This window comes from Sphaerodactylus townsendi, linkage group LG16, assembly GCF_021028975.2.
Source record: "Sphaerodactylus townsendi isolate TG3544 linkage group LG16, MPM_Stown_v2.3, whole genome shotgun sequence".
Taxonomy (NCBI): Eukaryota; Metazoa; Chordata; class Lepidosauria; order Squamata; family Sphaerodactylidae; genus Sphaerodactylus; species Sphaerodactylus townsendi.
The window spans coordinates 23001438-23014446 of NC_059440.1; the positions used below are offsets into that span (position 1 = coordinate 23001438).

General features: G+C 44.7%; 1 protein-coding gene across 3 annotated transcripts in view; it reads right to left on the reverse strand.

Moving 5' to 3' along the window:
• The window catches only part of FHAD1 (forkhead associated phosphopeptide binding domain 1), a 34839-nt gene that overhangs the window by 20512 nt on the left and 1318 nt on the right, over positions 1–13009 (reverse strand). For 2 of the 3 annotated variants that reach the window (XM_048519571.1, XM_048519572.1), the window contains exons 3-11: positions 10748–10960; positions 9099–9369; positions 7856–7920; positions 6589–6819; positions 4544–4667; positions 2984–3114; positions 1964–2029; positions 1547–1651; positions 238–345 (exon numbers count right to left, since the gene is read on the reverse strand). In XM_048519571.1, the coding sequence (XP_048375528.1) occupies positions 238–345; positions 1547–1651; positions 1964–2029; positions 2984–3114; positions 4544–4667; positions 6589–6819; positions 7856–7920; positions 9099–9369; positions 10748–10960 (1314 nt within the window). The remainder of the gene's footprint in view (positions 1–237; positions 346–1546; positions 1652–1963; positions 2030–2983; positions 3115–4543; positions 4668–6588; positions 6820–7855; positions 7921–9098; positions 9370–10747; positions 10961–13009) is intronic. The other variant, XM_048519573.1, reaches the window with a different exon arrangement.

The window sequence follows — 13009 nt, forward strand, 5'->3', positions numbered from 1 at the left end:
TCTGGGAAGGGGTTTAACCCCCCGCCCCCCCCACCCTACCCATTCTGAGTTGGGGCTCCACATGCTTGATAATTAAATGCTTTTTTAAATGCTGGGAACTCTGGTGATGGGACTTCTGGCACTTGGACCTATTTGGTCCTTTACAGTGTGCAGACTCCCAAACTGAAGATAGCTTTAGATGCACAAAGCAATCATGCCCTTCCACTGAGCTGCAAATCAGGTTGAGCCGTGGCCTACCTGAACGTCGGCAGCCTCCAGGTCAGACTTGGCAAGGCGTTCTCGACGTCTCATTTCCTGTAACTGCTGCGATTTCCTCTCACACTCCTTTTGCAGCTCCTCTGCAGCCTGGAACATGGGAGAAGGGGGGGAAAGCAAAGTTGTGCTGGCTTGACCAATACAGGGGGAGAAAAACATTCATATGGCATTAGTCATGAACACACGGTTTAGAAGAAGAAGAGTTTGTATTTATATTTCCCTTTTCTCTCCTGCAAGGAGACTCAAAGGGACTTAAAAGCTCCTCCCGCCCCCCGCCCCAGAAAACACCCTGTGAGGTGAGTGGGGCTGAGAGAGTTCTGAAGAACTGTGACTAGCCCAAGGCCACCCAGCTGGCATGTGTTGGAGTGCACAAGCTAATCTGCTTCACCAGATAATCCTCCGAAGCTCAGCTGGCAGAGCGGGGAATCAAACCCGGTTCTCCAGAATAGAGTGCACCTGTTCTTAACCACTACACCACTTTTGTACCCTCATTCACCTTTGTTGAAGGGGCACTTAAATTTTTACGAATCCTCTGCAGCTTGGGAAGAGAAATCAAAACAGCCATCAAATGACTTCCAGCCTGGTCAAACTGAACGATCCAGAAAAGAGCAACCTCATTAAAAAAAAAGCTTATCTCCTGTCACTGGTAAACTGAATCAAATCTTTTGATATGAACTAGCCTGATCCATCTAATTCTTTATGTGTTACACGTCGGCATCTGCAGGCACGCCTGCCCTCTGCTGGATGCAGTCAAACTTTGAGAACTATTCACTTGTGATTTCCTCGCCATCTGGCGGGGAACCAGCAAACAAGGAAAAGCACTGGAGGAATTTGGACAACTCCATCTAGTAGCTCACTTGTACATGTGAATTAGGGCCACGGACTTCATGTGGGTATTCCATGGGGCTCAGGACCTAAGTAAAGGCTCATAGTGGCGGGACAGGACACCTCTCAGACACTGAAAAGCAGGGCTATATGCTGCTGCTCCGGAGGCCAGGATCTCCTGTCTATGCTCTGTACAGCGATTCTGTGCTCTTTACTGCTCAGGATCTCCTGTTCTATGCTCTTTACAGTGGTTGAACTCTACACTGCATGCATGTTTTGGCCACTTGAGAAGTAGGGGGGAAAGCCAGAAATAGAAAACACAAACTTGGCAAGAAAACAGAACGTCCGTAATGGTATTTGGACCGGAACAGTCTTGTACAGCGAGAAATGGTAAACCCTTCCTATCAGACGGAGTTCACATGCTGCCCTTCAGGACAAAGGAGTTCTTGCAAAATGACCAAATCACCTTTGCTTTCTCTGCAAGCCTTTTGGTTAAGGTTCCCTGCTCAGCACGGCCTTTCTGTATTTCTTCTTCCGCTCTCTTTACTTGCAGCTCAAGCTCAGCAACACGCTGGAAGACACCAAGAGAAACAGAATCAGTTTCACAGTGGGGAGATCGCTCACAGGTGTAAGACAGCTTCAAGATTAGTAAGTTAGAGAAACATGCAGTCTATAAGACAGTCTAGCCTTGTGGCTTCTATCTAATTCCTACAGAACTGGCATTTCTCTAACTAGAAATAAAGTTAGTGACATCAAGATCCAGTCTATTTTTTATTTTTTTAAATGGTTAACTGGTTAGGAACTCCTTCCCCCAAGGAGGCATAGTTCTAAAAATCTGCTGTCAGGCACACTAAACAAGGAAGGTAACTGAATGCTAACTCACATTCTGATAGACATTTACTTCTCTCTCTCTGAATTCACGCTTCATTTCATCTTTAATTCTAGAACACTGCAAGGAACGGCAACGAAGGCAATCAGACATCAAGCAAGAGGGAGGTTATTGCATTGGCATGATACCCAGCATAGCACTCACTGTTACGCCAACGATCTATAGCTGCAAAAGGCTCTTATTTCAGACTAAAGGCAATAAACATGATTGATTGTTTACATAAATAATAATAATGCTCTCAGCCAGTGCCTTCAACCAAGCCCAGAGCCCTAGATATTCAAGACTTATGCAAAGGAAGGGGAAAACAAGATCTTAGCTATTGTGCTAGATTAGCTCCTAAGATCAGATAGAAAGAAAACCAATATGCAGTTCTGCAGGAGAAAGACAAATTCCTCCCTGATTCAGAAAGCTTGTGATGGAAGAACACATTTTGCAATGGAGGATCAGGCAAGCTGCAGGAAAACAGGATGGAAGTCCATATTTTTGGGTAAAATACAAAACTTTGTGTAAGGAACAGCAGGAACAAAAACCTGCTGGGAAGCCACTGGATTTTTGAAGAAGAAGAAGAAGAGTTTGGATTTATACCCCACCTTTCTCTTCTGTAAGGAGACTCAAGGTGGCTTACAAACTCCTTTCCCTTCATCTCCCCACAACAGACACCTTGTGAGGTAGGTGGGGCTGAGAGAGTTCTGAGAGAACTGTGACTAGCCCAAAGTCACCAGCAGGAATGTAGGAGTGCAGAAACACATCTGGTTCACCAGATAAGCCTCCGCCACTCAGGTGGAGGAGTGGGGAATCAAACCCGGTTCTCCAGGATAGAATCTACCTGCTCGTAACCACTACACCACGATGGCTTTGATCCTTGTGTTGGTGCCTTATGTGGTGTGGAATCAGCACTGTTCTAAACTTACAGTTTTTAAGAGGTTGGAAGACTGGCAAAGAAAAAAAATGACAATTCCCCATGCACGTCCCTCCAGCATCCCAGTCCAAGTAGCAGGAAACATGATTTTTAACCTGAGCGGAGACATGAGCAAGCTGGCTGTCCTTTTCCCTGATCTCTCGCCTCAATTTCTCAGCATCCGTTTTCAGCTGCTGTATCTTCTGCTCCTTGGACGTAACATCTTTTTGCAAACTGGTCACCAGGCCTGGGGGAGGAAACAAAAATCAACAAATGTAGATGACTGATGAAAAGCGAATCAAATCACATTCTTGCCAGCAGACACAGAATAAGGAGAACGAACACTTCAGTTGGGAGATGAAACAGTCCAACTTTATTAAATTATTTATTCACATCGATCAAAGAGGATCTGTGATGTCCACAGGCCAAAACCCAACCCCAGCCCATCCACAGTGCAAGTGATTGTTGGAATGCAGAGGAGTCGGGCCTCCTGTTTGCACATCTCTGAATTTATGGGGAAAAACAAAACAAACTACATTCTACATTCAAGAGATTCTTAAAGTAAAGAAATTTATGAATAGGACTTCAAAAAGAAGATTGAGAGTTCTGATCCTGAATAAAGCCTAAAAGGGTTTACATAAAATGCATAATAAATGGAGTTGCCTTTTCCTCTGTGAATTGGTGGAGATGGTGTATGGAAAAGAAGACTCTCTCTCCTCGTAAAACCTGAGAAGCATCCCCCAGGAAGGTGATTGCTAAAACCAGCCAATGTAAAATTTAAGAATCTAAAACCTACGTAAACCCAAGAACTATGCAAAATATGAGAATCTTGACCCTTGTAAAATGTAAGAATCTCAGTGTAAGCACAAAAATCCACAAACTGAGACCTGTACACAAACCAACTCCAGCAAAAAAACAAACTTTTGAAAAACAACAAAAACACTTGAAATTAACCGATTCTTACCTAAAGCACCCTGGCAAGCCGACATCAAGCACTGAGAGACACAGCAATATAGGGGTGAAGTGTGTGTGTGTGTGTGGGGGGGGGGGGGGGGCGGAGAGGGGAAAAAGTCCCATGTTTTTGGTAACACGGGCTACCATATTCTCACATACTCTCAAATATTTTGGAGATTTTTAAGATTTTTAAAGCCCAGCAAATACTGCTCCACCCAGAAGCTTCCTGGGTGACCTGGAGCTAGCTGACATCTCTTAGCGGCTAAGACTTAGCCTAACATATCTCATGAAACTATTCAGGGGAAAAACTACAAGCATACCAAGGAGAAAAACTACAAGCATACCAACATGATGGATACATAAAATGAGCAAACAAGGCATGTAGGCACAACAATAGCCTGTAAGTAAGGGGATGTTAAATCTTTCTGGCTGAGTCCAAGAAGGCGTCTGACCCAGAGCATTTTCTGGAATAGTATAAATGAGAGCAACAACTGAGAATTGCTGCTCCTGCTGAATTAATCGTTTGCTACAGGATGCATGAAATTGTTACGTTGAGACTAAGCAGCTCTCGGTCTTCCTGAGAGCATCCCAAAAGAAAGCGTGAGATATATGTTTAATAACCTGGAAGCATTTGCTAATTCAGATACATGCAATATAAGCAGTGGAGGAGAGAAATAAAGCAACAAGCCATACTCCGAGAGCTTTCTGCTGTTTGTACTAACCTGAAGTCAGAGAATTGTTTTTCTTCAAATTCTCAATTTCTTGCTTCCAGTGTGCAATTTGGAGGTCTCTTTCAGAAAGGGAATGGCACAACACTTCACTTGTGTTTTGCTGCAGGTAGGAAACCTATGGCCAAAGAAAGAAAAACACAGGGCGGTCAAATCAGTTGGGATTAAAGTAAAGTGCTTCAATAACAAACAAAACAAAAAGCATCACACCGTCTGAACCCTCACTGAAAGACCTGGGGCTGCTGGCTGAGAGGACAGGTCTCGATCAAGGTTAGCTATGTATTTTATACATTTAAGAACATTATTCTGAGAAGGCTTCACCAGACTGCCAAAGGGGTCCACGGCACAAAAAAAGAGCTAAGAACCCCTGTGTCGCAGAAGAAGAAGAGGAAGAAGAAGAAGAGTTGGATTTATATCCCCCCTTTCTCTCCTGTAAGGAGACTCAAAGGGGCTTACAATCTCTTTTCCCTTCCCCCCTCACAACAAACACGTGAGGTAGGTGGGGCGGAGAGAGCTCCGAAGAACTGTGACTAGCCCAAGATCACCCAGCTGGCATGTGTTGGAGTGCACAAGCTAATCTGGTTCACCAGAAAAGCCTCCACAGCTCGAGTCCCACAGTGGGAAATCAAACCCAGTTCCCCAGATTAGACTGCACCTGCTCTTAACCACTACACCACACTGACACCATGTTATCTTGGCACTACTGCAATGCTCCCAGGCCCTGGTCCCCGAGCCTTCTGACACCACCCCCACATTCTAAATACAGACTAGTTAGTAGAACTCTTCTATTTACTACTGTGTCTGTCCTGCTGGTGCTTTTTGGTCACTGGATGACCAAACAGCCTCCAAGGGCAGGATCCAGCATATGTCGTACAGTTCTCTATCCTGGGCTGACGGCTCATTTAAATGAATGTCACATGAGAAAGCGACCCTCAAGATTGTGCAGTGGTGCAAATAGCCATTTTCAAGTCCAGTATCCCCTCAGAGACCAATATGGTGCAGCGGTATGGTGTATTGGTTAAGAGCAGGTGGATTCTAATCTGGAGAACCAGGTTTGATTCCCCACTCCTGCACCTGAGCGGTAGACTCTTATCTGGTGAACCAGATTTGTTTCCCCTTTCCTACATTCCTGCTGGGTGACTTTGGGCTAGTCACATTTCTTTGGAGGTCGGGCTGAGAGAATTTTGAAGAACTGTGACTAGGTCAAAGTCACCCAGCAGGCTTCATGTGGAGGAGTGGGGAATCAAACCCAGTCCTCCAGATTAGAGTCCACCTGCTCTTAACCACTACACTACGCTGATGCTGCCAGATTCAAATTTAGCTCTTCTACTGCAGACCAACACAGCTAGTACTTCTGCAACTGAAGTAGTAAGAATGGCTCTTACTGTTTTCACATATATGGCTCAAATAGTTTTCCAGTCTCTAGTGCACTACTAGTATGAATTAAGAGAGAATTACCAAGAGAGTGAGTGAAGGCTTCATGTTTGCATTACAGTAGGAAGCAAAAAGGTATTTTTGAGACTCTTATGTGGATACTCCAAAAAGGCATCTAATGAGTTAAGCGCTGACACACAAATGGCTATGTTGGAACACATTTTGTTACGACTTCAGATTAGCTCAGATGACTAGACAGATTGGTAAACACAGTCTGGGGGAAAGGAAAGACAAGATGGAAAGAGAGAACTTTTGTGAAAATAACACATCACAAAAAAGAAGAAGAGTTTGGATTTATATCCCCCTTTCCCTCCTGTAAGGAGATTCAAGGTGGCTTACAAGCTCCTTTCCCTTCCTCTCCCCACAATAGACACCTTAGGAGGTAGGTGGGGCTGAGAGAGTTCGGAGAGAAGTGATTAGCCCAACATCACCCAGTAGGAATGTAGGAGTGTGGAAGCACATCTGGTTCACCAGTTAAGTCTCTGCCACTTGGGTGGAGGAGTGGGGAATCAAACCCAGTTCTCCAAATTAGAATCCACCTGCTCTTAACCACTACACCACGCTGGGAGGAGAGTTCTGACAGCACCCCATGAGAAGCTCCTCACCCGCTCTTTCAAAGCTTTAATTTCTTCGGTCTTTGCTTCAACGTCTTGGCCAAGAGTCTGGAGCTTCTGATTAAACACAGCCTCTTTCCTGGCAAGAGCCTCCACCATCTTTTCCGTCACTACTGCAAGCTCATCCTGAAGATTTGATATCACAGCGTCCTTGCGACTGGACTCGCCTTCGTGGCTGGAGAGGCGACTTGCTTCATTTTCAGTTTTCGTAACAAGCTCATCCTAGATGGGAGGGGATCATCAAGTACAGCTTTGAGTATAAGGTGCTCCAGAGAAACTTCCACTTTTGTCTCCCCAATCAAATGCATGCTGAATTTCCTACAAGTTGCCCCAAGGTTTGGGGCTCCAGCCCTGGATTAAAATAAGAAGCCAGCTCATATGTTTTGGCTGAAGTGTAATAGTCCCTTTTGTCACTCAGGTTGTTTCCGCACAGCAAAATTATACCTGTGTACCACTGTTTTTTAAAAACCTGGGTCTATTTTATCCCTGTTTCTCCCTCCACACGACTGCCCATTTTTTTCCAGGAGCCGAGTTAGGACCGGGAGGTAATACTCCAGTATGTTTCACACAAGCCAGGGTCTTTTGTATTTATACTGCAAGTGCATCCTCGCATGAGCCTCTTGATTGATTGACCCAGAAGCGGCAAGGCGGGAAAAATAAACTGGTTCTGTTCCTGTGGTGTTTGCACGGCAACAAGGTCACCCAGGATATTTGAACAGAATAATCAATTTGGTGATTTTTTAAAATCCTGGGCTAAGGGAAATATTGTGGGGCAACACTGGAGCTTTAGCACCGGGAACCGTGCGGAATTCTCTGCTGCACAGGGATATTTCTCTTTCTCAACCCAGAATATTTTGACCGTGCAGAAATGACCTTAGTGTCACTTTTGTTTATGCCCTGCTTTTCCAAGGTGCACATGAGAGTGCTCAGGTATGCAAGGGGAAAATGAACCAGTGTTTCTCCAGAATGGTTCCCACGACTCCTAACTGAACACTGCAGCATCTGACCAGAAATGTGGGAGGCCACAGCCAGGAAGAAGTTGTCTGTTTAGTTGGCTGACATTTCTCAACTGGGGGTTGCAAGATGTCTGGTTACTATTAAGCGGATTTCATTGCCTTGAGCAGGAACGTTGGGAGTCTCAGATACTCTCAGATATACACTGTAATCCTAAGGAGAGTTACTCCTGTCTAAGTCCTTTTGTTTCAGTGGGCTTAGATTGGAGTAACTCTGCACAGAACTGGGCTGAGAGTCGCCTCACCTTATCCTTGGGAGGCGAGTCGGTGTAATGGGTGCTTGACAAAGGACCAGCAGCAGTTCCGTTTCCTGGAAGAAAATAGCACGCTTTTTTTAAAGGAAACTTGAGAGGATACTGTGATTATAGTTCACATGTGCACACCTCTCCCACATAGTTTCAAGAGTTCATCAAGTTTGTTTTTGCATCTGATCATCCCACAGAGTGATAAATAAAAACATAGTTCCAAGATGAAGGGGGGGACCCTCTTTGGAAATGAAGAAAAGTGTCTATTGTATTTTGTGAGTTTTTGTTTTAAATACCCCTTGTATAACTACAGTCTCACAATTATATTATGTACTCTATACGGTACAACAAAGTGTCCCGAAATCACCCAGAAGTTCACGGCATTTTGGAGCCCACGTTTTTCAAGGGCAGACACTTTTGTTATTTGCATCTGAATATGGCAATATAAGAAAGGGAAAAAGAAGTCATCATTATGTATTCTCACCATTTCTCATTTATATAAAATGCTTCAGCGGCTACAGATGGCACCTTTGGGGTTCAAGTAAATTGTATGCTGAGCTTATCAACTGCAGGTAATCCATGCAAATATTAAAATATTCAGATCTTATGCCATTTTAGAAACCACTGTGGCTGCAGGCTGAATTCAATTTCGCATGGTGCTACCTCTCTCTTGGCCTTTCAATCACTTCCTCCTCAAAATTCACTTCTTGTTTCAAGTTCGTGGCGTAACCCCTTGCTCCTCCTGTCCAGCTATAACAAAGGGCCTTTCCCCACTTCAAAAGTGAAAGTGGAGGGGACCCCTGCTCCGAGTTCGGTGTGCGGTTTCAAAAAGGTGTACTTCCGACCAGGATCCGAAATGATGCGCGCTGAGGGGTGGGAGGAGCGGCAGAATTGGGGGGACTGCGTTGTCACTGCTGGTGTAGTGGGGAGTGCTGCAGGAGAATACATAATGTATTTGCCGTGAGGAGCGCGCATCTAATGGTGGGTGGGGAATCGACCAAAGTCCTTCTTCATTTGCTACTCTTTCTATCAGCTGCCTGTTCTCCCTTCCCCCATCCCTTTGCTGCCTCCTTCACTGTAGACATTTAGATTGTAAGCTCTTTGGGGCAGGGACCTGCCTTTTTATGTATGTTACTTGAAAAATGTCAAGTATCACTCTATCAAATGACAACAATAATGTTTTCTTAGGAAAGCAATGTGGAATTTTAAGGGGCCATAAAGCCATGGAAAATTTTCGCCATACCTAATGTATCTGTGGGAGGCCTGCTGAAAGAACTGGGAGCGAAAGAAGGGGATGCGACCACTCTGCCCCAAGCATTTATGGGTCTCTTCCGAAGGGGCGGATGCGGAGAAGTCCCACTTGCTCCATAGGTCCAGCTGCTGCTTGCATGAGGTAGCGGATGAGACTGAAGGAATGGAAACTGAGACGCTGCTGCTGGTGAGGTTGCTGTCTCTGTAACTATCTGGAGCAACCCGGGCCAGGCGGCTCGGCGCATCACTGGCGGACATGACACCTGCAGTGAGAAACACCACACAATGGCAGAAGCCTATATTAAATGTAACTCACCTACTGTTATAAAGGCTATTTAATTGTCAAATACAGGGCAGCGTCTCCGGAACTGATTTTCCCAGGGCCTATATATGTGGAAATATTTCACAACAGCTAAGCACGTAAGTTGCAATGATCCAAACGTATGTCTCCAGCAAGCTTCAAATGCAAAAATGTTGCCATGCAACTGGAATGAAACCTCTTCAGCTGCCATGCAGCCACGTGTCTAATTCTATGGGTGTAAAGTATGGTTGCCCTGCCATGGATCAGACTAGTCTGCTCTTGTCAGATCTCAGAAGCTAAGCAGGGCCAACCTTGGTTAGAATTTGGATGGGCAACGTCCAAGGATCACCAAGGTCATGACATGGAGGCCTGCAATGGCAAACCACCTCCAAATGTGGTCCCTTGCCTTGAAAGAGCCCTGCAGCAGGCCACTGCATTGCTCCACTACACCTTCTCATTTGTTATCATATAGCTAGAATCATAGAGTTGGAAGAGGCCACAAGGGCCATCAAGTCCAACCCTCTGGCGTGAAGGAACACACAATCAAAGCACTCCTGACATATGATCATCCAGCCTCTGTTTAAAAACCTCCAAAGAAGGAGACTCCACCACTCTCTGAGGCAGTGAATTCCACTGTCACAGTCCTTAGTGTCAGGAAGTTCTGGAGCACCTTCCCTATGAGGAGAGGCTGCAGCGTTTAGGACTCTTTAGTTTGGAGAGGAGACGTCTGAGGGGGGATATGATTGAAGTCTATAAAATTATGCATGGGGTAGAAAATGTTGACAGAGAGAAATTTTTCTCTCTTTCTCACAATACTAGAACCAGGGGGCATTCATTGAAAATGCTGGGGGGAAGAATTAGGACTAATAAAAGGAAACACTTCTTCACACAACTTGTGATTGGTGTTTGGAATATGCTGCCACAGGAGGTGGTGATGGCCACTAACCTGGATAGCTTTAAAAGGGGCTTGGACAGATTTATGTAGGAGAAGTCGATTTATGGCTACCAATCTTGATCCTCCTTGATCTGAGATTGCAAATGCCTTAACAGACCAGGTGATTGGGAGCAACAGCCGCAGAAGGCCATTGCGTTCACATCCTACATGTGAGCTCCCAAAGGCACCTGGTGGGCCACTGCGAGTAGCAGAGAGCTGGACTAGATGGACTCTGGTCTGATCCAGCTGGCTTGTTCTTATGTTCTTAATGTTTAGGTGGAATCTCTCTTCCTAGATGAGGACAGCCAGGCACTTTTCCGGCCAGGGATCATCAGCAGGTTGTTATTAACAAAGCATAACACCCCATCCCCTATCTATGCAGTGACATTACTGAACTGGCTGTTACCTTTTCCTGAGAAGCGCTTTCTACCATAAGCTCAAAGCCTGTTCTACTGGAGCCAAACCGCAAAACATCTCCAGGGCTGATTTTCACCGCTGCATTCTGGATATGGCAATCGTTGACAAACGTTCCTTGAGCCGAGTTGAAATCTCGAAGGACAAAGACATTTTCCGACTCTTTGAACTCTATGGCGGCATGGCGATCGTCAACATTTGGAGACTGCAAGTTCAAATTTGAGATGAAAGCATAAAAGAAGCCCAGAATGTAATTGACATGTTTGTCATAGCTTTGTAATTTGCTGTTTTGCTGCTTCTGACAAGCATTACAACTGAGGGAAGGCAAAGCAAGGATTTTCCTTCAAATATTGCCAAGTGGGTTCATATCTTTTTAACCTTTCCCATGCTTGTAGCACAGAGGTTCCCAAACGGGTATGTATACTCCCAAGGGTACATGCCAGAGCGTTCGGGGTATGTGGAAAGAAATTACACAATGTGTTGCTAATATGGGGGCATATTTTAAGGAAATGGGTTGCCAAGGGGTACACAAGTGATAAAAGGTAGGGAACCACTGTTCTAGCATATCGAACCTATCAGCGGTTATAATTAAAAATGGATTTTACTGAATAATTAACAGGCAACAAAGTGGCCATTCCTCTTTGCAAAGAGTATCGTTTCAGCAGCTAACCAATGCTAAACATGATTTCCTGCCATGGTTTCTAGCCTTTCCAAACTACTTTCAAAGAAACCCTTTCTGCACAGACGCTTGCCAAGAAATCCCTGTGCACTGTGGAAGGTTGCAGAGCATGCCGTACAGTGCTCAGTCAATGCACACAGAACTGGAACCAGGTCCAGATTCTGAGGGTCCTGTCAAAGACCTGACTGGGCCTTGGGGGTGGTAGAAACACTGAGCCATGGGCCCTGAACCAGAACTCCAAACACAAAATGTATTTTAAAATTTTTATTAAAAGAAGATAAAAATGCAAGTTAAAAAAAATAAAGTGAACACAAAAATCAAGGTGCAATGCAGTTACAGGAATAAAACAATAAAAGCTAACGTCTACCTATCAGAAAAAAATACTTGAAGGGAAAAGGTACTAGATATCTTCAGTACATATGCAAAGTTCCAACAGCATAGCAGGCAGAGTAATGAACAAAGAGGAAAGTAAGAGCTTACTCTGATAGAACTAATTTATGGTTTAGACTGGCCACGTCAAGTGATCGTCCAATCAGGGTCTGGTTTAATCAGAAAGTCCAGATGAAGAGTAGATTCACCCCTCCCTCCTGAATCAAAACTCCTCCAATCAGTCTGTTAGTTGACTAGTTTCAACTGGTCGAAATTAATGAATGTGACTGCATACTTCTAACAAGCAGTATGACCTTGGAAAAACAGCACACTAGTTCCCAATTAGCAGACACCTGCATTCTGTATCTACCCACGAGAAGGAAAAAGAATTTTTACTAGGCCTAACAGCAACAAAATGGAGTCTCTCTTGACAGGCCCTCTTCCACTATCTGCGTGCCCCCTCCTAGTCTTCTTCATATTCATTAGAATTTACTGCATTTAAAATGTGAATTTTTACTCACCATCTGGAGTTTTATTGATAGGGTAGATTGCTGGTTTTAATCTTTAGTTTTACTGTATTTATTGTACGCTAGGAGCCGCCCTGAGCCTGCAGGGGAATGGCAGCATACATATGAAATAAAATAAATAGCAACTGGGGAAGGCCAGGCCCAAGCTGCTTTTGACTCAAGACAAAGAAGATATGAGATTTGTCAGTCTGTAAATGTCAAATTGGCCACCCATCCAGCTGCAGTTGGGGTGGAGGTAGCATAGGAAGAGAATTTAACCCTCAAGTCTTGGCTTGGTTTTGTTAATGGAAGCTGGATTTTCTGTGTTATTAAAATTTTAAAAGAAGAAAAATACAAACATGATTTAAAAGGGACATGTCACGTGTTTTCCCCACTAAAATGGCTAACAGCAGTGTAGGGAGACAAATTTCTGTTAGGGAAACCAAGCAGAGGTTGGAAGATCAAACCAGGGGTATCATACAGGCAGGGGGAGTGGGGGCAGATCCAGCCCCTTGAGAGAGTTTATCCCAATCTGCTGTAAGCTAGCTGGTTGAGGCAGCCACCCCCCGCCCTTCTGATATGGCAAGCCTGCTGTTGTGTAGTTGTGTATTTGTTTTGAGAGACAAGCAAACACCCAGCTATACAAAACAATTCACACTGTGCCACAGAAGGAACCATATTTCACCATGACATGCCTCTG